The sequence below is a fragment of the Macrobrachium nipponense genome, chromosome 7 (assembly GCF_015104395.2).
Source record: "Macrobrachium nipponense isolate FS-2020 chromosome 7, ASM1510439v2, whole genome shotgun sequence".
In the NCBI taxonomy this organism is placed as follows: Eukaryota; Metazoa; Arthropoda; class Malacostraca; order Decapoda; family Palaemonidae; genus Macrobrachium; species Macrobrachium nipponense.
In genome coordinates this window covers 83,989,792-84,012,325 of record NC_061109.1, presented here as the reverse complement: position 1 = coordinate 84,012,325, position 22,534 = coordinate 83,989,792, and the positions used below count along the sequence as shown (strand labels likewise).

Below are 22,534 nucleotides of genomic sequence, written 5' to 3'. Positions count from 1 at the left end.
CAAGACAAGTTGAAAGTTAGACTGAAAATGACGCTGTACAATAAAGACAAAATCTTGGTATATTCGTCTTCCTGCTCATATGAGGATTGACAATTCATGTAGTTACCTATGTACGTATGCTTCGTATACGTACATGCATATATGTATATATTATATATATGTGTATATGTGTAATAATTATAACCACAATTGCAACTCTTTTAACATTTTTGGATACGCTTGTCACCACAAACTTGAGATCCAAAATGGAAGAATATGAAGATTTTCCAACGTCCGTAGCAGGGTTCGAACCCTCGTCCATAGCATCAGAACTAGGTCACGTTAGCGACCTGATACTTTGGATGCGAGTTCGAAGTCAGAGAATTTCTTCACATTCTTGCTTACAAATCTCAGTTTTAGTGATGGACATATCCGAAAATTTTGAGAATGGAGAGAGGGCTTTGTATTTATTACAGTTGCAATTTACACAGAGAGAGAGCAAGGGAGAAATTTATATTCATATTACACACACACACACACACACATATATATAGATATATATAATATTAATACTATATATATCGTATATATATATATATATATATATATAATATATATTATATATAATTATTTATTATATATAATACTAAAGGAGCCCATAAAAACGCCAAAATATGGAGAGAAAATATTAGATTTCGGAGACTACTGTCTCTCTCGACATCTACCTTTAGAGGGAGACAGCAGTCTCTGAAATATAGTATTTTCTCTCTATATTTTGGCGTTTTTATGAGCTCCTTTTATTAGATGGAATTCTGTTGTAACAAAACATTTTTACCAGTCATATATAGTTACTCTAGGTCTTTAAAAGCCTCGTTATTTGATTTTATCCAACGAGGTGGAGAACAGAGCAACGAATGAGAGACTTACTCTGCAACATGTCCATGTAGGCGCCATCAGCAATGGCGAAGATGTGGGGTGGGACTTCATTGCGCCTCTTGCCCTGGTAGATCTTGACGACGCGGTTCGTGTAGATGGGGTACCTCTTGTAGGGGTTGATGGCGACGCAGAAGAGGCCGGAGTAGGTGTAGATGAGCTTCGTCACGTAGCGAGCCTTGAGGTTGTACAGGACGGAGGCGTCGTTCAGGTAGGTCAAGTTGGACATGTCCTCGCACTTCTCGTACTTGGGAGGGTTCACCTGGCAGACGAGGTCCTTCTTGAAGTTCTTGGTTTCGCCGCCGCTGAGTCCGACGGTCACCAGGTCGCCCTTGGTGCCTTGGATCTCGCCGATGACATAGCCCTCCTTCTCGCAAGGCACCCAGCAAGCCTTCTTGGCATCGTAGGGCTTGGTCTGGTCGATACGTTTCTGTTCCAGGGACACGTAGAGGTACTCGGTTGGGTCGGGGTCGGGACCGGTACTCTTTACGATGTGGCCAGGCATGGTTGGTGTTGGTGGTTGTGGATTGAGACAGTCGAAGTCAGGTCAGACACACAAGGGCACGCCAGAACAGCCCTGGAACTTTTCTGTGGGAGGAACAAGGAGAAAATGATGAGGGGCCATCCTTGCAGGACAGTTGTTTTGATGCTTAAAAACTATTACATTAAAAACGGATTGGTCTGCGAGCTTTGTTATTCCATATACGCGCATTGAAATGATATATCAGAAGAAAGGTCCTGATTATAAAGAGACATATTTGGAGTTACTATAAAGGTGCAGGAGACAGTATCATTATTAAAACTAATAGGCGGTAATTACAGATGTCCCTAATTTAGTCTGTGTGGAGCAGGTAACACACGTTAACGGATTCCTGTAGACGTAGTGACTGAGTCTAGATATTCTTTGAACTAGGCCATTATTTAGTTGCGAATTAAATTTCGGTGTTGTTCAAGTCTCCCTAGACATGGAAATAATTTTCGTTGGAATTTACTGACATGAAAATTCTCGCTAGATTATTTTGTCTGTCTGGCTATATATATAAAAGAGAAAAAAAAACAGTGAGTGCACTTTTAAGAATCCATTTTAAAGATTTGCTATGTTCGGGGAACCGTGAAGACCTGCTGTTGAAAAGCATACCTAACACTGAATATAAGACCAACAACGATATTTACCCTGGTGGAAGGAGTGTGGCCATCGTAGGTTTTAATGTTTTTTTAAGGGATTTTGACATCAATGCATTCAGTAACCACGGCATGACTTGAGGTTTGTATTTATCAGACGTGTATGCTTGCTTTGGGTTCGTTCACTTTTGGTTCAGACTGACTTAATGGTACATATCTTACTCTAATGGGCGTAATGTCTGTCCGTCCGTCTGTCATTCAATCACGGCCAAACGGCAGGTCCGATGACCATGAAACTTGGCAGGGTTATAGTGGCGACCCCTAAGATGGTTTATAATGGGGTTTCATCCTACCTCCCCCACCCTCCGAAAGGGGTGGGGGTGAGAAGGGATTCCCAGAAACGGAGCTGGTTCTACCCGTGAAACAAGTTACTTTACGAATTTTCATACATAATTTCTGTATACAGAATGTTTGCTAGCCTACATAATTGTGTAATATGAAATAATGTAGGTTAATACGACAAATTTGCAGAATTACACAGAAACAAACCACAACTAAAGCATCAACTTTGAAATGAGTTGAGGGGGCAGTTTTCATGAAAAATGTTAGCTGTGACGCCACAGTTATTTTTCGCAGTATCGAGCAGTCTGCATGTTAAAAAAAAACGAAAATTATGCAACACCAAAGAAGGTAACTATGAGCAATTACTTGGGATGGGTGTTGCAATGTTCGGGTTACTTTCGTCATGATAATTGTGAATTTTTACATGAAGAGAACTTACCAGGTAACTGTACTTTTTAAAAAAATTATTGTTTTTTAGAAACCTTACTTTATTCTAAGTACGATGGTTTCATTAATTACTGTACTTAGATGGACGTCATTATTTCAATTTGGAAAGAAGTAACATGAAATTATTTCAACTTGGAAATGTTACGTGTAATTACGAGGGATTTTCCTTAGATCCTGTAAAATCCGGTTATAGCCGATTTCATTTAATGTTCACATAATATTTTCCTTCATTAACGTGGTTACAACTTTACGGAATCTCAATTCGTTTGCGTATACCATGAAATATACAAATACTACTACACGTGTATACATATACGGGGGCACATGCTTCTATTCATAAAAAAAATGTACGTGCACAGACATCTTTTTCTTGATACAGAAGGGTTTCGTTACCTTCTGTATCTTTACATCAGTCAAGTTCACTACTCGGCCTTATTGATAACACACGGAGTATGTGGACCTTTCTTCATCTTTCGGTTTATTCGTTTGTCTGTTAATACCGTCAAGAACTTGAGAAGGTAAGCTGTGTTAAAAGTACTTATATAAGTCATTGCCATGACCACAATAATATAAATCATTGTCATAACCACAATGATATAAGTCATTGTCGTAACCACAATACCCTCTTAACTAAGTCAGTGTCGTAACCACAATAATATAAGTCATTGCCGTAACCACAATACCCTCTGAACTAAGTCATTGTCGTAACCAGAATAATGTAAGTCATTGTCGTAACCACAATACCCTCTTAACTGCTCGAATTCCTCACACTTTTCTGGCCTCGCAAGTCGCTATTTCGAGTCCTGCTGTGGACGTTAGAATTTCTTCGTTTAGATCGTAAGGCTCTTCAGTGACAAGTGTACGTATACACGTATACAAAAAGTGAGAAAAACCCGAGATGTTTAGAGGGCATTTTGATTAACACAAATACATTATGTATCTGGTAAAAGTCTCCAGTAGATTCTATACACACACCCATGTACATATACATATACATATGTGAGTGGATGAGCGGTTTGCATGCACGTTTCCTCCCGAACACGTACTAGATAAAAAAAACTAGATCAGATCATCGCTGTATTGGCTTCATAAGTCAGGCATAACTAGATCGTCTCACACTTAATTAAAAGTAATTGAAGTATTTTTAAGAGAATCCCTGGTTTTTCTCCCTCGAAATGCAACCGCGAAAGACGGAGTCCTTAAAAGGCTAAGCGAGCAGCGAGACACAAAAGACACACACACAGATGCAGACGATAAGAGCCCCTACCTTCTCCCTTTACCTGCCGAAGGAGAACTAAAGAAGGGAAGAAGGGAAACTGGGTGTGGTTCTAAATTTGCCACCCTACGGACAAGGGTTTGCGGTGGGGTGAGGGGGGATGAGGGGGAGATATGAGTCGCAAGTGTAGGGAGGTGCGCGGGCGGGTGGGTGGATGAATGAGTGGGCAGGAGGTGGAGCTATGGGCGCAGAGCCGCAGATGATAGGTGGTTGAAGTGCCGCGTAGAGTGTGAGGAGGCGAAGAGGCAGAATTTTGGCACCTGGGCGCCTGAGATACGTAGAGCGCAGCCTCGAATTTGTTATTTATACGAAGAGTTTTCTCTCTCGTCCTTTTTTCGCCTCCTTCCCTTTGCTCCGCAGGTGCCTTCGGCCTTCCAAACCAAAGAGTCAGCTGTTTAGGTGGATGAGTGATTTTGATGCCTTCTGGGTGTTTGCTGGCTGCGAGGTGGGCCTCCCTCCCATCTCGCCCTCTTTCAGCTGTCTTGGCAAAACCCGCCTTGAATGCTGACGCTGGAAATATTTTGGGATTTTGGACTCGGGAGGTCTCTCTCTCTGTTCTGTCGTTGGCATTTACTCTTTTGCGACTCCCAGAAATGGAAGGAGGTGACGACAGAATGTCTTTACTGCCGTGAAGATTAGCTGGTTGTGAGAACGTGTCAGACTATATGCATTACGATGGACCCTTTCAACCCATGTGATGACACAGGACGCAATGTCCGGAATTTCAAAATGATCTGATAAACGGGGATCAAATTAATGGGCCGTTTTGGCAGTGAACCGTATCAGTTAAAAATTAGGCAACGTTAATTCGCATAGACCAAGACGACGTAGACAACATCAGTCGCTGACCGAAAAGAAAAATGAGTTAAGAATACCCACTCTATTCAAAAAGATCAGTACTGGTACGCGTTTAATGTTAGAACAATCTGTCTCCCACCCTTAGCACATCTCTTTACTTCTAGTGAGAGGTGGCAGGCCGCACATATCATACGACCCATCACGTATTATATTGCGCCTCATCCTGCAGAATTGGCAGAGGGGTCAGCCAATATCTAGGCATTTAAAGTCGCGAGAGTAATGGTTTGCTAATCTTCAAGGTGACAATTGGAATGGGTCCAGATCCATCACGTTGTTGAATAGGGGAGATTGTAGCTTTTTAAGTCCCAATCGAAGTCTGTGATGGTTTCAGTGGGTTAATGAGGTGAATAGGTGTGTTTTCAAGGGATAATAGGAACATGAAAGAATTTGTTGGAATGTTGAACAAGAAAACGACTCAAGTTAGTCTGGATGTGGGCGTGTATTTGGGCTTGAGTCACTGCATACAAGAGTCTGTGTGAATTTCATGGACATGAGTAACAGTAATGGTTAATTCAACATTTTTTACACCGTATGAAAAAGACAGAGAGAGAGAGAAAAAAAAAAAAACGGGAAAAAGGCTGAGCTAAACTGTTTTCAAGAAGTTACAGCGACATATTATCAAAGCGTTTCCTGCGCCCCTCCCGAGCTCTGTCTGGTTTGCCGGAAGGGGGCCTTGGCGTGTAGTTGGCACATAATGCGATGCGCACGTGAAACGAAGTCACTTTTAATGGATATCCTTTGAAGGGAGAGAGGCCAGTCTTCTGGGGGAAGATTAGATATAAAAAAAAAAGGTCACATACACAGACACACACACTGGAACTTCTTATTCTTACGGTGATCCGAGACACACACACAGAGACCCTGCCGGCCTCCTCCCAGGAAACAAAACAAACGAAATAGTAGTACCTTGCTCCACTTACACGATCGAAAGCCGTTCTGTCCGGAACCGCGAGGTGAGAACCCTTTATGTACCAACTGCAACGCGATCCTGTATCAGGCGAGCGGCGGCGAAGCGCTTTGCATTCGCGGTCGTGATTGGCTGCCGCTTTTTCGGGATACGCCTTTCGTGCCCCGCCTGACCAATCAGAGGGGCGGTTGTATGGATATATCATATGGATAATCTTTTTCTCCGGGTGACGTAGCGCTTTCTCCCTTTTTCGGCGGATGGACGGGGGTGTTGGAGCCAAGAATCTAGGTTGGAGATTGTGACTGCGGAAAGGGTGGGTGGGGGTGGAAGGAGATAGAGAGAGAGAGTTCGGGGTGGTTTCTAAAAGGGACTCGCCTTGCCTTTCGCCGGTGCTCCCAAGGGAGGCAGGCCCATCTGCATCATTAACCACCAACCTCAGTTCAGCCGAAAAATCAGCCGGTTTTGTCCTCAACTTCAAGCGTTGGAATTCGTGAGCCCGAACAAACCGTGGCTGAAATTTCTTCATCTTTATTCTCTCAATTAATATATAGATGGGGGCAGATACCCTGGGACATTTATTTAACCTGTTCGTTAAAGCAGCGTAATGGAATTCGACCTATTTTCTGTAAAATTTTTAAAAAAGGACAAAAATTGATCTATCTTTATTCTCTTAATTGATATATAGATGGGATGCAGATACCCCAGGACATTTATTTAACCTGTTCGTTAAGGCAGCGTTATGGAATTCGATCTATTTCCTGTCAAACAGATTTTTTAAAAAGTACAAAACTGAAAGTAACTTGAGAACCAGCCGAACTCATATTCCTAGATGGGATTTGAGTTGTTTCCTCATGCTCAAGGATTTTATAGATACTGATCAACCTACGTGATGACATCCATTTGGCATATGGATATGAAGATAATATGACGTTGAAAAGTGAATCGTATGTCCATGTGCGTAAAGAACCTTCTTATCATTTACATTGAAAGTCCATCCATAAAAAAAATCTAGACTTCCCTTTTTTTTCAGTTTAATCGAGATATGGTCGAAAATCGTTTGAAAAACGACGTTGTAGGAAAAATTCTGATCCTGGTGAGTGTCTACCGGAATTAATTTCATACAATAAAGACACTTCAGTTATAAATAACTGAAGCCCGTGTTTTATAAAGCATAAATTTTCTCTTTTAACAGGTGTGTTTGAGTATTTTATTTCCAGTATTACATGAATGAAATGACGGCACGTTGAGATTAACCAAGCAGCTAGCAAGCATATTTACGTCGGACTTGGAAGGGCAAAAATTATGGGATAGCATTTGATGAAATGTATATTCCTTTTTTTATTGTTTTATTTAATTCCAAATGAAATGTTCGGTTTATCGGGGGCACGGATCTAGACTTAAGAAAGAAGAAAGAATACTATTATGTTATCGCTTACCATATCTCATACAGAAAGACTTAAATGTATCTAAAGGTAACTGCAAATTTAGACTTAGATCTATCTAAAGGTAGCTGCAAATTTAGACTTAGATCTATCTAAAGGTAGCTGCAAATTTAGACTTAGACGTATCTAAAGGTAGCTGCAAATTTTGGTCCAGCTTTTACGGAAACGCGAGGAATGTATAGATTTCTACGACGGGTAGGTTATATCAGCATTCTCTCATTTTGCGTAAATGAGAGAGAGAGAGAGAGAGAGAGAGAGAGAGAGAGAGAGAGAGAGATGTAAAGTTCCCATTTTTATTCAGTTCTTTTAAACAACCATATAAAAAACCAACTTGTTTCCTCATGCTCAAGGATTTTATAGATACTGATCAACCTACGTGTTGACATCCATTTGTCATATGGATATGAAGATAATATGACGTTGAAAAGTGAATCGTATGTCCATGTGCGTAAAGAATGTGATAAAGAAACTAAATTAAATGTAGAACATTAACATTTTTAGAAGAGTTCAGATCTATGTTCATATGGCCGACAAAGTGTGGAAGCCAGCTATCATGTGGATACTGGAAGTTGTTATCAAATTATTTTTAACAGTGAAAGCTCTCAAGTGGGAATAATCGATATGATTATTTTCTTACAAACTGCCGGCTATTTGCATGGGGAAGAAATTAACATTATATAGAGATAAATTTCTGGAGTTCAGCAATGAAGTTATATTTTCCCATATTTCTTTTCCTTGGGGCATTGCATCGGAATTTGACAGAGCTCTTGAGAGCTCATTTAATACATCGAACTCGATGGAAATGAAAAAAAAAATTGATCTGATGAAGATGTAGTGCAGTAGTGTAGACGGTAACAAGGTCAGAAGCGTGTGGGTTTTACCAAGGGGTGTAGGGGAACTTGGCGTAGGAAATATAAAGTTTTAAGTCAAAGGCCAAGCGCTGAACCTGTGATGGTATTCAGCGCTGAAAATAATTCTGAAACACTTTTATAGGGAGATTGGAGAGGAAGCAGAGGAAGAGAAAATATGAACGGAGGTAGAGTAAAAATTATGAAAAGATTGCAGCGGGGTGCCGAAGGGACGCTGCAAAGAACTTATAGTAATGCCTACTGTGCACCTCATGAGGTGTATAGTGAAATCTTGAATATGCAGATTCGTATACCAATATTGATTTTCCCGCGGGGACTTGAGAATACTAGCAATTACGACCTTATTTTCGTATCTTCATCTTGAGAAGCATTCTTAAACCCCCAAAACACGCTGGTATTTCGAAGATGTGTGGTTGGGTACCTTTTAAGTTTTTTTTTTCTTTTTTTAGGTGAAAAAAAATGTTACTCCATTTCATCAATTGCAACTAACTTTACGACGAAGTTAAGTGTAATGAAATTCATGAATACTATAATGTTAAACCAGTACGATGATACTTCCCGTATGCAATGAACATTCATTCTCAGAACAACACAGCAACGAGAAGTCAAGCTTGACGGTGTTTTAATAAACTCAGCGAAATTTAGTAAGTTTCTCATCGTTGTTGCAAGAGCTTTACTCTTACTGGGTAGTAAAATGTTTACGCGTTTTTAGTTTTGTCAGACTCGTGGACCCTCATTAAATCATTTGTGCTTTTTCGTATCCAATCTCCCAGGCTGCCAAAACTAACTCGAAGCGACAAAGAAAGTCCGAGAGAGTTCGAAGGGTGAGAGTTGGGGTATAGGGCTTTCTTATTGAGGAACTATCGGGAAGAGGGAAGAATTCTCCATAATTGTCTCTACAATAATAAGAATAATTCACGAAGTGATGATTATCATGTTCAATATAAGAGTCCCCCATACGGGAGTAGTGCCGTCAGTGCACCTCATTCGGTGCAAGGTAGGCGTAGGCATTACTTTTAAGGTTCTTTGCAGCGTCCCTTCCATGGCCCTAGCTGCTACGACTTTCATTCCTTTTACTGTACCTCCGTTCATATTCTCTTTCTTCCATCTTACTGCCCACCCTCTCCTAACAATTGTTTCATAGTGCAACTGTTTTGAGGTTTTCCTCCTGTTACACCTTTCAACCCTTTTAACTGTCATTTCCGTTTCAGCGCCGAATGGCCCTAGTTGCCCCAGTGCTTGGTATCATGCCAAAAATCTGTGTAAATCAAATCAAATATGAGGGTCGATGGACCAGTTAACCTGATGTCCAGAGCTCCAGGTGGGAAAGAAACTGGAAATCGAAGAATGAATGCAAACAGGGAGAAACGTTGCCGTTTCTTCTTAACGGGCTTTATGGCGATCAGGGAACAGGGAGAGAGAGGGTTATACTGCAGAGCTTGTCCTGAGAAATGTTCGTGAAGATAATTGTAACATTCAGATGTTTGTAGAACCTCATCTTTCATGTCGATTAAAGGCTTACGGATGGATAGGTAAAAAAACAAACGATGGAAATTTATGGCCTTTTTATTTTTTTTGGTTGAAGTCCTCAAACATGTCTGACTCTGACAGGACAACAAGAGTCCGATGACTCAGATGCAGAAACATACGTCTTCTGCTCAGCAACTATGAAAATGATTTTGTCATTAAAAATTCCACGCGAAACTGGCTACAATTATCCGTTCAGAGACATTGGGAAGACTGCGGTCTTCAGGACACAATTCTGTCAGCTTGAAATCTCGTTTTTGCTCCATCTTCTTTAACCTCTCTGCTACCAAGGGGGTACCAAATTGTTTTTTTTTTTTTTTTTTTTTGCATTTCGTTTATATGTTTATTCTTAAACTTAATGAGAGTACCCGGTGTCTTATTTGTTCTTGCTGTTGACTGTGAGTCTGTGGCACCGACAGGATGCCCCAATAAGAGGAGTTAGTCACTTATGGCATCCAGCTACGACCACTAATGGAATTTTTCCTTTTACTTATTGTAAAATCATGTCCATTGGCAGGACTAGACGATTCGATGTTTCTTCAACAGTTCAGTGCCAAATTCAAAGGACTACTATTACGTTCGGCTGTCTATTAGTCTAATACTATTTTACCAGACGGTTGGGCACTTTCCTTTCAGATGATATCTCTCACGAAATAACATCGCAAATGATAACCTTTGAGCCTGTCACGTTTATCCAGTAGTAAATAATCTTCATGACATTTTTAATTCACTCCAGATTGCCCTTTCATAAAATTTTGATTTTGATTTACGGGTTAGCTTAATAAAGATCTTATGGGTGGTAAAACTGTTGATTTTACCAGACATATCTATACGACCTTTTGCTCATTATTAAGTCACCTGCGGTAATAAGTCAGGGACTCATATTCCTCACTGCCATTTGCGATTAGTGTTTTAAGACCCTGTCACCATCTGCTTTCATATTTACTGTCCCGGGTATCCAGGAATCCTGGGGGGCATTGCAAGATGAAAGAGTTACGTTATTTGTGAAGGGTTCGACGCACTTGTGATGAAATTTAGCGTTTTGTTCACTAATGTCAACTGGCTGATGCATTGGATGTTTTTCTGTACTGGGTTTCGTGCTTCATTGTGCAGTCCAAGATGAACAAGTTAGATGCTGCTATTTTATTTATTTCCCTTTGGAGCAAGAGCCTGTTGCCGATAGGTTATAAACCTTTTCAATGATGGTCTAGTGCGTGGTTGACTATTATATGTGTATATATATGTTTGTATGTATGCATGTGTGTTTGTATATATATATATATATATATATATATGTGTGTGTGTGTGTGTGGTGTGTGTGTGTGTGTGGGTGTATGTGTGTGAATGTATATGTAAATAAATTCTTCTGTTAGAACAGGATACGTATCAACCATAAAAGACCCATTAAAACGATGTTTTAAATCTTAGGACTATATTTCTGTGGACTTCTTTCCTTAGATTTAAAACATCGTTTTAATGGGACCTTTTATACTTATATATATATATATATATATATATATATATATATATATATATATATATATTTAGTATGTATATGTATGTATGTATGTATGTATACGCGCGGTAATGAAAGCTAAGCTGCGATGACAATTATAAGTAATTTGTTCACTATTTAAGTCAGCGTATTATGAAGTAATTAAAAAAAAATTTAATTTATACATTATTATGAATACTTCCACCACTTACATCCATTAAATTATACCCAAAATCGGTCCAAATTGGTAAAAATAAACATTTAGCAAGAAATTAGTTAAGGCCGAAAAAAAAGAGGTTTAGAACAAAATAGACACTTTAAGCAACAACTCATACTTGAGGCGTTTCCAAAAAATAAAATAGACACCTTAAGCAACAACTCATACTTGCGACGTTTCCAAAAAATAAAATATACACTTTAAGCAAAAATCATACTTGAGACGTTTCCAAAAAAATAAAATAGACTCTTCAAGCAAAATCTCATACTTGAGACTTTTCAAAAATAAAATAGACACCTTCAGCAAAAATTCAAATTTGAGACGTTTCCGAAACATCGTTTTTAACCTTAGAGGAATTTAGAAGTACTAGCAAACTTACCCATCTACGATGGGTGATAAAATACGGGTGCAGAAGTGAAAAATTTATATGTACTATTTGTTCAGCAATATTAAAACAAGGGCGATTACACGAATAGTCTCTCAGTCTCTCTCTCTCTCTCTCGCTCTCTCTCCTCTCTCCTCGTAATGTAATTCAAGGGACGATCACTGAACGCGGAGAAATTCTTATTCATTGTTGTTTCCCCTCTCTCTCTCTCTCTCTTAAAGTAAGTGAAGGGACGATCAATGAACGTAAAGAAGTTCGTATTCATTATTGTTTACCCTCTTTTAATGATTCTCTCTCTCTCTCTCTCTCTCTCTCTCTCTCTCTCTCTCTCTCTCTCTCTCAATGTAAGTTAAGTAACGAAGACAGTGATGGGATTATCGGATTACTTAACTCTCAAATCACAAATTATCTCCTCTCTCTTTCTCTCTCTCATTTTTCGATAGCAAGATAAAATTATAAAATTATAGTGCATTAATGTCGTTAAATGGCTCTCTCTCTCTTTCTCTCTCTCTCTCTCTCTCTCTCTCTCTCTCTCTCTCTTCTTGTCGGTGACTTTCATTTAACGGAACAGGGATCTTGATTGGTTCGTTTCTTTGTCAATTACTTTGCACGGTGATACGAATAATAAAGTATCTTTCTTTTCATTATGTTACTGCAAAGGCGCAACTTGTATTTCAGTGCGTTATGGCTACTGATAAATGCTCCTATGATCCTGTCTTCCAAAAAAGAGTAGAAAGTAGGAACTTGTCAGTTTCCTATTTATTATGTCCATTGGCAGGATCGAAATTCCGAAGCAACATTACCGGGCAGTACCTCTTCAACGTTATTTTGTGCACTGGCAGTACCGATGGATTTAAGTTATTCAAAAAATCTTGCGGATATTGATGATAATTTTCATCTTCTATTGTGTCCGAGCTGAAATATTCGCGACTTTGTCTGGGGAAGTTGTACAGAAATTATGTATGAAAAATCGTAAAGTAACAAAGTCTACAGGAATAACCAGCCTCGCTTCACGGCCAGAAACAGCTCCGCTTCAGGGAATCCCTTCTCACCCCCACCCCCTACAAAGGAGGGGGGTAGGTTGGATGAAACCCCATTACAAACCATCTTAGGGGTCCCCACCATAACCCTGCCAAGTTTCATGCCCATCTGACCAGCCGTTTGGCCGTGATCGGTATGGCGTGGTCGGTATGGTGTTGGCGTGCCACCTCGGTAGCCGCGAGTTCGATTCTCGGGCATTCCATTGAGGCGTGAGAGATGTGTATTTCTGGTGATAGAAGTTCACTCTCGACATGGTTCGGAAGTCACGTAAAGCGGTTGGTCCCGTTGCCGAATAACCACTGTTCTATGCAACGTAAAAACACCATACAAACAAAAACAGAAAAGCCAGATCTCTGAATTCATGACTTACAACGTTATCCCACATTTCCTCTCTCTCTCTCTAAGGTTAATTTTCATTAATCTTCCTCAAACGTTAGTCTTAAAAGGCGATTTGTCTTTTGTTACCTAAACACTAAAGCATTCTGTCTAATGTCCTTAAATTTTCTCGTGCGTTAACCTTAGCCTAATTGCAGGAGGCTCTGCCAAACTGAAGGCTTCTTGTTTTCTAGCTAATCGTTTGATCTTCTAACCCGTGCCCAGGAAAGGTAGATTCGTCATTGGATATTTAAGTGGGACAGGTGGAACTTCCACCTGTTTTATTTTATGCAGGCACAAGAGGGGGTATGTTGGTCATATCTGCATGTTTGGTTGCAGACCATAGGTAGAATTTGGAGATTTATTTTTACTGTTTATATTTTGAGCGGATTATATGTGTTTCTGGAGGAGAGGATGAGCCAGGCATCGTAACGTCCACTTCAGAATTGTTTTGGTATAAATTGACGTTCTGGATACATTCTATATTTGTTTCTTTGTAGGGTTAAATAATTTTCTTGTGGCTTGATTTCAGTTTTGAAAATGACTTTTTCGTGATAGTTTAGTTTTGCAGTTTTATTCTAAAGAAGAAGTTTTACCTTTGAAAAAGACCATTATCTGTGCTTATACAAAATAGATTAGGGTATAGGACCATTTGCCAGCGGCCTTCTTTGTCCTTCCTTGAAGATTTCCTCTTCCGTGGCGAACTCAACTAAGACTTAAAATTACAAAATAACTACGTTTGTTCACACAAAATTAAATATATTAGAAATTATTTTTATTAATATCTACGCATGTGAACTCGATGATGAGGTCTTGTATATTTATATATGACAACTGAATTTCAATTAAATGAATGTTACACAATTCTATAGAAGGAAATGTAAAATTTGATGCAACTAGCCCCGCTCTCCCCTAAAAGACTGGGGTAGATCCTGACCGGCTTCGACTTGACTTCCAAGCCAATCCTTTATAATATATATATATATATATATATATATATATATATATATATATTATATGTATTGTGTATATATATATTATATATATATATATATATATATTTATATATAATATATATATGTTTGTTATGTATGTAATTGTATATGTATGTATGTATGTAGTATGTATGTATGTATGTATGTATGATATATATATATATATATATATATATAGTTTATATATATATATATATATATTTATATATATATGTTTTCATTAACTAATTAGAATATCATCAATTGTTTCTGGAAAAGTTCAGTGATTTTATTTGATAGTTTTGCTAACTTAGGGATGTATTTTCAAGTCAAATGGCTAGAACGTGAAAGCGGTATCTGAGTGTAGTGGTTTCCGTAGTGTAGTGGTTATCACGTGCGCTTCACACGCGCAAGGTCCCCGGTTCGATCCCGGGCGGAAACAGGTGTTTTCATGCTGTTAACTAGATGTAATTAGCTATGTTACTGAAAGTTATTAAATAACAACTGTGGAATCCAGCGATGATGTATATGATAATTGATGTTTCATCAAGCTTGGACAAACATACTCGTGATGTAGTTCTTCTGTGATTGATTTGGAATTTCATGTTGAAAATCAGTTTATTTCTTAAATTTCAGTGGCAGTTCTTGGAATCTTCTTTTATTTTCCTCGGTTTTAAATTTTTCATAATCTAACTTACTGAAGAAAATCATGTGAATTTAGACTTTTAATAATTTTTTTTGTTACTCTTATTTAGAATAAAAAATTAGATAAAAATGTAACTGTTGTCTAACATACAGTATGTGGTTTCCGTAGTGTAGTGGTTATCACGTGCGCTTCTCACGCGCAAGGTCCCTGGTTTGATCCCGGGCGGAAACAGGTGTTTTAGTAGATAAGCTGCATTCCGACAGGTGTTTAGTAGATAAGTAATGGTTTGTAGGCCAGCAAAATTATTTTTTTATTTTCCATGTTGTTATTAAATTTTTCATAACCTAACTTACTGAAGAAAATCATATAAATTTAAAACTTTAATCCTGCTGTTTTAAAAATTTTATTTAGAATAGAAAATTAGATAAAAATGTAACTGTTGTTCAACATATTGTGCGATGTTTCTGTAGTGTAGTGGTTATCACGTGCGCTTCACACGCGCAAGGTCTCCAGTTTGATCCCAGGCGGAAACAGGTGTTTTGATAGGTAAACTGCATTCCAACAGGTGTTTAGAAGATAAGAAGGGTTTTGTAGACCAGCAAAATTCTGTCTTTTACTTTCCTTGTTGTTTTTAAATTTTTCATAATCTAACTACTGAATAAAATCATATGAATTTTGAACTTTAATCCTTTTTTTTTTTGTTAATCTTATTTAGAATAGAAAATTAGTTAAAAGTGTAACTGTTGTCAACAACTATGTATGGGTTTTCTCTAGTGTAATGGTTATCACATGCGCTTCACACGCTCAAGGTCCCTGGTTCGATCCCGGGTGGAAACAGGTGTTTTAACAAATGAACTGAATTCCGACAGATGTTTAGAAGATAAGTAAGGTTTTGTAGAACAGCAAATTCTTTTTTATTTTCTTCGCTGCTTTTAAATATTTCATATTTAACTTACTAACAAAAATCATATAAATTTAGAACTTTAATCATTTTTTGTTAACCTTATTTAGAATAAAAAATTAGATAAAAACGTGACTGTTGTCTGGAGTACTGTATGTGGTTTCTGTAGTGTAGTGGTTATCATGTGTGCTTCACATATGCAAGGTCCTCAGTTCGATCCCGGGTGGAAACAGGTGTTTTCATGCTGTTAACTACATGTAACTAGCTGTGTTATTGAAAGTTATTAAATAACAACTGTGGAATCCAGCGATGATGTGTATAATAATTGATGGTTCGTACTTGGACAAAAATACTTTTGACATAGTTCCTCTGTTATTGATTAGGAATTTGATGTTGAAAATCAATTTATTTCAGTTTGGAGATTGTCCAGTTCTGTTTACAAAGTGCATTTTACCAGATTTATCGAGGAGTAGGCTAGTTTTCATTTGATTGGCAGTTCTTACATTCTTATTTTATTTTCGCCGTTGTTTTAAAATTTTTCATAATCTAACTAACTGAAGGAAATCATATAATTTAGAATTTTAATAATTTTTGTTTTAAAATTTCATTTAGAATGGAATATTAGATCAAAATGTAACTGTTGTTTAGAATACTGCATGTGGTTTCTGTAGTGTAGTGGTTATCAAGTGTGCTTCACACGCGCAAGGTCCCTGGTTCGATCCCGGGCAAAAACAGGTGTTTTCATGCTGTAAACTAGATGTTATTAGCTATGTTACTGAAAGTTATTAAATAACAACTGTGGAATCCAGCGATGATGTATATGATAATTGATGTTTCATACTTGGACAAACATACTCGTGATGTAGTTCTTCTGTGATTGATTTGGAATATGTTGAAAATCAATTTATTTCTGTTCAGCTTTTTGGCTCGGTTTGGGGGTTGTCCAGTACTGTTTGCAAAGTGCATTTTACCAGTTTTATCGAGTATGCCAATTTAAATTTCAGTGGCAGTTCTTGGAATCTTCTTTTATTTTCCTCAGTTTTAAATTTTTCATAATCTAACTTACTGAAGAAAATCATATAAATTTAGACTTTTAATGATTTTTTTGTTACTCTTATTTAGAATAAAAAATTAGATAAAAATGTAACTGTTGTCCAACTTCCAGTACGAGGTTTTCGTAGTGTAGTGGTTATCACGTGCGCTTCACACGCGCAAGGTCCCCGGTTCGATCCCGGGCGGAAACAGCTGTTTTAACAAATTAATTGCATTCCGACAGGTGTTTAGAAGATAAGTAAGGTCTGTAGGCCAGCAAAATTTTTTTTTTATTTTCCTCACTTTTAAATTTCTCATAATCTAACCTACTGAAGATAATCATATAAATTTACAACTTTAATCCAGTTTTTGGTAATTTTATTTATAAAATTAGATAAAGGTGTAACTGTTGTCCAGCTAAGTGTACATGGTTTTCGTAGTGCAGTGGTTATCACGTGCGTAACTCACACGGCCAAGGTCCCCGGTTCGATCCCGGGCAGTAATGGGTGTTTTGACAAATGAACTGTATTTTGACAGGTGTTTACAAGATAAGGAAGGTTTTGTAGGCCAGCAAAATTCTGTCTATTATTTTTCTCGTTGTTTTTGAATATTTCATGATCTAACTTACTGAAGAAAATCATATAAATTAAGAATTTTGATCATTTAAAAATTTTTTAAATTTAGAATGGAAAATTTAAATAAAATGTAACTGTTGTCTAGCTTAGCATAAATGGTTTCCGTAGTGTAGAGGTTATCACGTGTGCTTCACACGTGCAAGGTCCCTGGTTCGATCCTGGGCGGAAACATCTGCGTAACGTGTGTTTCAGCAGGCTTTTTCCACCATAGCTTACACACTTACCCTTGAAGTGTGCTGGTTGGTTGAATGGTGCTGTCACTTGATAGGACATCTTACATCATAAGATCATGAAAAGCATCTGTAATCATTTACGTTATGCTAGGCAATAGTTACATTTTTATCAAATTTTCTATTCCAAATAATATTAACAAAAAAATGATTAAAAATCTAAATTTATATGATTTTCTTCAGAAAGTTAGATTATGAAAAATTTAAAAGCAACGAGGAAAATAAAGGACATAATTTTGCTGGCATATAAAACCTTCCTCATCTTCTAAACACCTGTCGGAATGCAGTTCATTTATTATAACACCTGTTTCCGCACGTGATAACCACTACACTACGGAAACATCGCACAATATGTTGAACAACAGTTACATTTTTATCTAATTTTCTATTCTAAATAAAATTTTTAAAAAAGCAGGATTAAAGTTTTAAATTTATATGATTTTCTTCAGTAAGTTAGGTTATGAAAGATTTAAAAACAACATGGAAAATAAAAAAATAATTTTGCTGGCCTACAAACCATTACTTATCTACTAAACACCTGTCGGAATGCAGCTTATCTACTAAAACACCTGTTTCCGCCCGGGATCGAACCGGGGACCTTGCGCGTGTGAAGCGCACGTGATAACCACTACACTACGGAAACCATGAATTATAAAAGCGACAAGTTACAATTTTATCTTATTTTCTTTTCTAAATAAGATTTATAAAAATGGATTAGGTCTAAATTTATATGATTTTCTTCAGTATGTTAGATTATGAAAAAGTTAAAAACCAGGAAAATACAAAAAAAGAATCGAAGAACTGCCAACTAAAAGTAAACTTGCCTACTACTCGATAAAACTGGTAAAATGCACTTTGTAAAAAGCCCGACAGAAATAATCTGATTTTCAACATCAAATTCCATACCAATAACAGAGGAACTACATTACAAGTATGTTTGTCCAAGTACGAACCATCAATTATTATATACATCATAGCTGGTTTCCACAGATGTTATTCAATAACTTTCAATAACACAGCTAATTACATCTAGTTTACAGCATGAAAACACCTGTATATAATAATTGATGGTTCGTACTTGGACAAACATTCTTATGTAGTAGTTCCTCTGTTATTGGTAAGGAATTTGATGTTGAAAATAAGTTTATTTCTGTGTGGGTTTTTGGCTCAGTTCTGTTTACAAAGTGCATTTTACCAGTTTTATCGAGTAGTAGGCAAGTTTACCTTTAGTTGGCAGTTCTTAGATTCTTTTTTTGTATTTTCCTGGTTTTAAAATTTTTCATAATCTAACATACTGAAGAAAATCATATGAATTTATACCTAATCCATTTTTACAAATCTTATTTAGAACAGAAAATAAGATAAAAATGTAACTTTTGTCTAGCATATTGTACGTAGTTTCTGTACTGTACGTGGTCATCACGTGCGCTTCACATGCGATAGGTCCCCGGTTCGATCCCGGACAGAAACAGGTGTTATAACAAATGAACTGAATTCCGACAGGTGTTTAGAAGATAAGGAAGGTTTTGTAAGCCAGCAAAATTATGTCTTATTTTCCTCGTTGTTTTTAAATTTTTCATAATCTAACTTACTGAAGAAAATCATATAAATTTAGATTTTTAATCATTTTTCGTTAATATTATTTAGAATAGAAAATTTGATAAAAATGTAACAGTTGCCTAGCATAACGTACGTGTTTTCCGTAGTGTAGTGGTTATCACATGCGCTTCACACGTGCAAGGTCCCTGGTTTGATCCTGGGCAGAAACAGGTGTTTTGATAAATGACCTGCATTCCGACAAGTGTTTAAAAGATAACTAAGGGTTTGAAGGCTAGCAACATTCTGTCTTTTATTTTCTTTGTTTTTAAATTTTTCATAAACTAACCTACTGAAGAGAATCATATAAATTTAGAACTTTAACCATATTTTTGTTACTTATTTAAAATAGAAAATTAGATAAAGATGTAACTGTTGTCTAACATATAGATACGGATAGAAGTGTCCATCACAGCCACATTTGGAACAAGTTAAAGGACTGTTGAGCCAAGTAAACCATACGGAAGTGAAGTGTGGATACTAAATGCAAGTGGGGAAAAAAAGTTGGGGTTATTGAGAGGAATTGTTTGAATTAAAAGGGTGGCCGATAGTTAGAAGTGGTACAAATGTAAGCTTAAGATTGAGGACGGACCAAAAGGTTTTGACCCCCTAGATGCTGACCCCTTGGCGTGGGTAGGGGGCTTAGGGACCAGCAGCTGGGCTCTGATTTCTGGTGGGGTTGCTTTCTCAGTGGTCCTTGGGGCCCAGCTGCTGATCCAACTAAATTAGTCAGAACTTTTCCTTCTTTCTGCAATTTTTTCATTCATACTACATCCTTCTCCTTCATGTAATATTTTTTATTAGCATTTCTGATTAATTATGTGGAATTTTCCACTTTTGATAATTTTACTGCTTAGGTGAGTCTGAGATGGGATCGTGTTTTGGAAGGGGTTTGCATTCGAAGCTAATTGTGGGAGTTGTGGTGGTTGAGTCGCCACCTGATATGGTTTGGACCCAAGAGGTAGTGATGGGACCCTCCCATTGCTACCTTGAGGGCGGAACCATCTCCAAACATCAGCCCATCGGAATCCAGGGGCTTGCTGGTGTTTGGGATGGGACTCCTGGCTTTTGTCCGGAAGCCAACCAATACGTTTGGAGTGGGGAGTCGGTCCCCATTAGGGGGGCTTATACCTGGGCCACTGCAAGCGTATTGGTGCTATCCCGTGAAGGTAGGGTATGGGGTGGACCATTGGGAGTCGACTCTCACATGTGCCATTGGTGGAGAATTTGAATACCTGACTGACCCACGATACCTTCTTGATATAACCAAGCAGTCTACAAATATATTTGAATTTATGGATATCGACCAATGTTTGCCCTCCCCTGGATTTGATGACTTAACGGCACTGGCGACAACTTCAGGCATGGACACGGATATGAGCTCGGCTATCACAAAGAACCATGCACCGAGACACCAGGGTGCTATTAAAACTGGTGGATTTGACATGAACAATAGAGTGCTTTATTGCACTAATGCAAACCTTTCGTTGGACTACGAGTGCTTGCATAGTGTCGCAAAACAGTTTGGTAAGGTGGAGAGGATTAAGATGCTTCTAGAAAAAGACAAGCAGTCTTTTTCTGCATACATTAGATTTTCCTCTCCCCAAGAAGCTAGTGAGGCACAAATTAAATTAAATGGCCATATTCTAAATGACTCTGTTTTAAGCACCAAGGTGTTTTCGGTGAGGAATTTGAAGGATGAGCCATTCGATTTTGTTCCTAAGAACGAAGAATGTGGACCAGCAACATATACCAGGACGCTTCCTCCCCCTATATGGCGTGTTGCCAGTTATAAAGAGGGAACGGAAAATTTCATTAAAGCTACAGAATGTATTGAGAACAAAGTGGGTTCTATTCCTATCGGTAATCTGAAACGATATGGAAAGAACTTACTCATAAAAGCAGGCAATGAGACGCAAGCTATTTTATTATCAAAGTTCAAACCCCCAAAAAGTGGAAATATTGAGGCTATAACATCGCACAGATTCTTTAACACGCTGAAAGGGGTAGTTTATTCCAGAGACTTGCATGTTTTTAATGAGGAGATTCTCCTAAGGTGCCCTCCTTGTGTATCTCATGTAAAAAAATTGGGAGGGGATCTTACTTACAGACCTTACATGTTGTTCGGGTTGCCCCAGGTCCCTCAGTGTGAGGCACCTCTAATGTCTACCAGAGAGTTGCTAGTACATCTTCCGGTATATTTTGCATCTTCCAATCTTGGATGGTCTGGGATGCAGTTTATATATTTGTCGAGCTTATTCTTAAACACATCTACGCTCACTCCTGATATATTCCTCAGATGAGCTGGCAACGCATTGAATAGACGCTGCATTATCGATGCTGGTGCGTAGTGGATTAATGTCCTGTGTGCTTTCCTTATTTTTCCTGGTATAGTTTTGGGCACTATTAATCTACCTCTGCTTGCTCTTTCTGGTATTTTTAGTTCCATGATGTTTTCTGCTATTCTTTCTATCTGTTTCCATGCCTGAATTATCATGTAGCGTTCTCTTCTCCTTTCTAGACTATATAATTTTAAGGATTGTAGTCTTTCCCAGTAGTCAAGGTCCTTAACTTCTTCTATTCTAGCTGTAAAGGACCTTTGTACACTCTCTATTTGTGCAATATCCTTTTGATAGTGTGGGTACCATATCATATTGCATTATTCAAGTGGACTACGAGCATATGTTTTATAAAGCATAATCATGTGTTCAGCTTTTCTTGTTTTGAAGTGCCGTTACAACATTCCCATTTTTGCTTTACATTTTGCCAACAGAATTGCTATTTGATCATTGCATAACATGTTCCTATTCATCATCACACCAAGGTCTTTAACTGCTTCCTTATTTGTGATTGTCTCATTATTAGGTCCCCTATATGCATATAGCTTTCCTTCTCTGTCTCCATAATTTATTGATTCAAATTTATCAGAGTTAAATACCATCCTATTTACCTCTGCCCAATCATATGCTTTGTTAAGGTCTCTTTGTAGAGCGTTCCTATCTTCATCACATGTAATTTCTCTACTTATTCTTGTGTCATCAGCGAAACTACTCAGTACCGAATCCTTAACATTACTGTCTGTCTTCAATCATAATAACAAACAGTATTGCAGCTAACACCGTACCTTGTGGCACACCGGATATTACCTTGGCTTCATCCGATTTCTCATCGTTTGCAATAACTATCTGTTTTCTGTTGTGTAAAAATTCTTTTAACCATCTTCTTACTTTATCCACGATATTGTGTTTTCTAATTTTCTTCGCTAATATATTATGGTCTACCTTGTCAAAAGCTTTTGCAAAGTC

General features: G+C 37.9%; 2 protein-coding genes and 6 non-coding genes across 57 annotated transcripts in view; 6 read left to right on the top strand and 2 right to left on the bottom strand.

Annotated features, from left to right (window-relative positions):
- LOC135217061 (myosin heavy chain, muscle-like) overlaps positions 1–6,015 on the bottom strand; it is a 48,073-nt gene extending 42,058 nt beyond the window's left edge. For 24 of the 50 annotated variants that reach the window (XM_064252718.1, XM_064252714.1, XM_064252712.1 and 21 more), the window contains exons 1-2: positions 5,864–5,962; positions 907–1,500 (exon numbers count right to left, since the gene is read on the bottom strand). In XM_064252718.1, coding sequence (XP_064108788.1) covers positions 907–1,417 — 511 coding nt within the window. In that variant the 5' untranslated portion in view covers positions 1,418–1,500; positions 5,864–5,962. Of the gene's footprint in view, positions 1–906; positions 1,501–4,090; positions 4,222–5,790; positions 5,812–5,863 lie in introns of those variants that run through there. The other 26 variants (XM_064252705.1, XM_064252706.1, XM_064252704.1 and 23 more) reach the window with 4 other exon arrangements.
- Positions 1–22,534, top strand: part of LOC135216966 (E3 ubiquitin-protein ligase synoviolin-like) — a 313,218-nt gene that overhangs the window by 75,320 nt on the left and 215,364 nt on the right. The window lies entirely within an intron of this gene.
- Positions 14,559–14,631, top strand: Trnav-cac (transfer RNA valine (anticodon CAC)). Its single transcript has one exon. It is a non-coding gene; the product is annotated as a tRNA-Val (tRNA).
- On the top strand, positions 14,994–15,066 carry Trnae-cuc (transfer RNA glutamic acid (anticodon CUC)). The gene has a single exon. It is a non-coding gene; the product is annotated as a tRNA-Glu (tRNA).
- On the top strand, positions 16,398–16,470 carry Trnav-cac (transfer RNA valine (anticodon CAC)). The gene has a single exon. It is a non-coding gene; the product is annotated as a tRNA-Val (tRNA).
- Positions 16,908–16,980, top strand: Trnav-cac (transfer RNA valine (anticodon CAC)). The gene has a single exon. It is a non-coding gene; the product is annotated as a tRNA-Val (tRNA).
- Trnav-cac (transfer RNA valine (anticodon CAC)) lies at positions 17,502–17,574 on the top strand. Its single transcript has one exon. It is a non-coding gene; the product is annotated as a tRNA-Val (tRNA).
- Trnav-cac (transfer RNA valine (anticodon CAC)) lies at positions 18,204–18,276 on the bottom strand. Its single transcript has one exon. It is a non-coding gene; the product is annotated as a tRNA-Val (tRNA).